The sequence below is a fragment of the Egretta garzetta genome, unplaced genomic scaffold, assembly GCF_000687185.1.
Source record: "Egretta garzetta isolate BGI_Z169 unplaced genomic scaffold, ASM68718v1 scaffold677, whole genome shotgun sequence".
In the NCBI taxonomy this organism is placed as follows: Eukaryota; Metazoa; Chordata; class Aves; order Pelecaniformes; family Ardeidae; genus Egretta; species Egretta garzetta.
The window spans coordinates 109,006-109,777 of NW_009260355.1; the positions used below are offsets into that span (position 1 = coordinate 109,006).

The 772-nt window shown below is 53.1% G+C and overlaps 1 protein-coding gene across 1 annotated transcript in view; it reads right to left on the minus strand.

The window, feature by feature from the left end:
- The window catches only part of LOC104129977 (CD209 antigen-like protein A), a 5,391-nt gene that overhangs the window by 1,181 nt on the left and 3,438 nt on the right, over window positions 1-772 (minus strand). The window contains exons 7-8 of the mRNA XM_035898437.1: window positions 654-743; window positions 280-449 (exon numbers count right to left, since the gene is read on the minus strand). Of these exons, the coding sequence (XP_035754330.1) occupies window positions 280-449; window positions 654-743 (260 nt within the window). The remainder of the gene's footprint in view (window positions 1-279; window positions 450-653; window positions 744-772) is intronic.

A 772-nucleotide genomic window follows, 5' to 3' on the forward strand; every position in this document is an offset into this window, starting at 1 on the left:
GAACCGTTGACCTTTTTTTTTTTTTATTTTTCCTCTGTTTTTAGCGTTTCTTTCCTAAAACCAGAAGTCGTCATTGACTGAACCAGGCTCAGCCATGGGCACTTCTCACCGCTTCCAAATAACTCTGAGTCCGATGGCCAACCTGGGCTAATTTGAGCCCAATAAAAGAGGTTTTGAGAGTTCCTGGGTTTGTCAGAGGAAGAATTCTCTCAGAAAATGGGTATTTTGGGGCACCACGTAAGCCACAGAACCGGTTATTTTTTCCCACCCAAGCCTGACCTGCTCCGGCTCCGAGTTGACGGTGACCAGGTGAGCGCCTTGGTCGATGCAGGTCTCCTTGGCGTCCGACCAGCTCATCATCTCCGTCGAGAAGGAGTAGCAGCTTTTCTCAAAGATCTTCCAGCCAACCGAGCATTTCTTGCTCTCCGGGACAGCTCTGCAAATCACCGCTGGAAAAGACAAGCAAACCCCCAAAACCCAGGCAAAAATCAGTTTGTCGTCACCAGGGGAAACCTCCCCGGCGTCCCCGGCGCGGTGACACCTTCAAATTTGCATAAATCACGCCAATTTTCCAGCCCCGAGACCGCTGCGGTCTTTCCAGGCTCTCAAACCAGGAGGTTTCTCACCCGAAGGCATCAACGACGCGGCTTTACCTGTGACGTCCTGCAATTCCTCGTAATATTTCTGCATCCCGCTCCGCAGCCGCGTCTGTTCCCGTTGCGTCTCCAACAGCCCCTGCTGCACTGGGGGAGCGCAGCGGGGTGAGCGACTG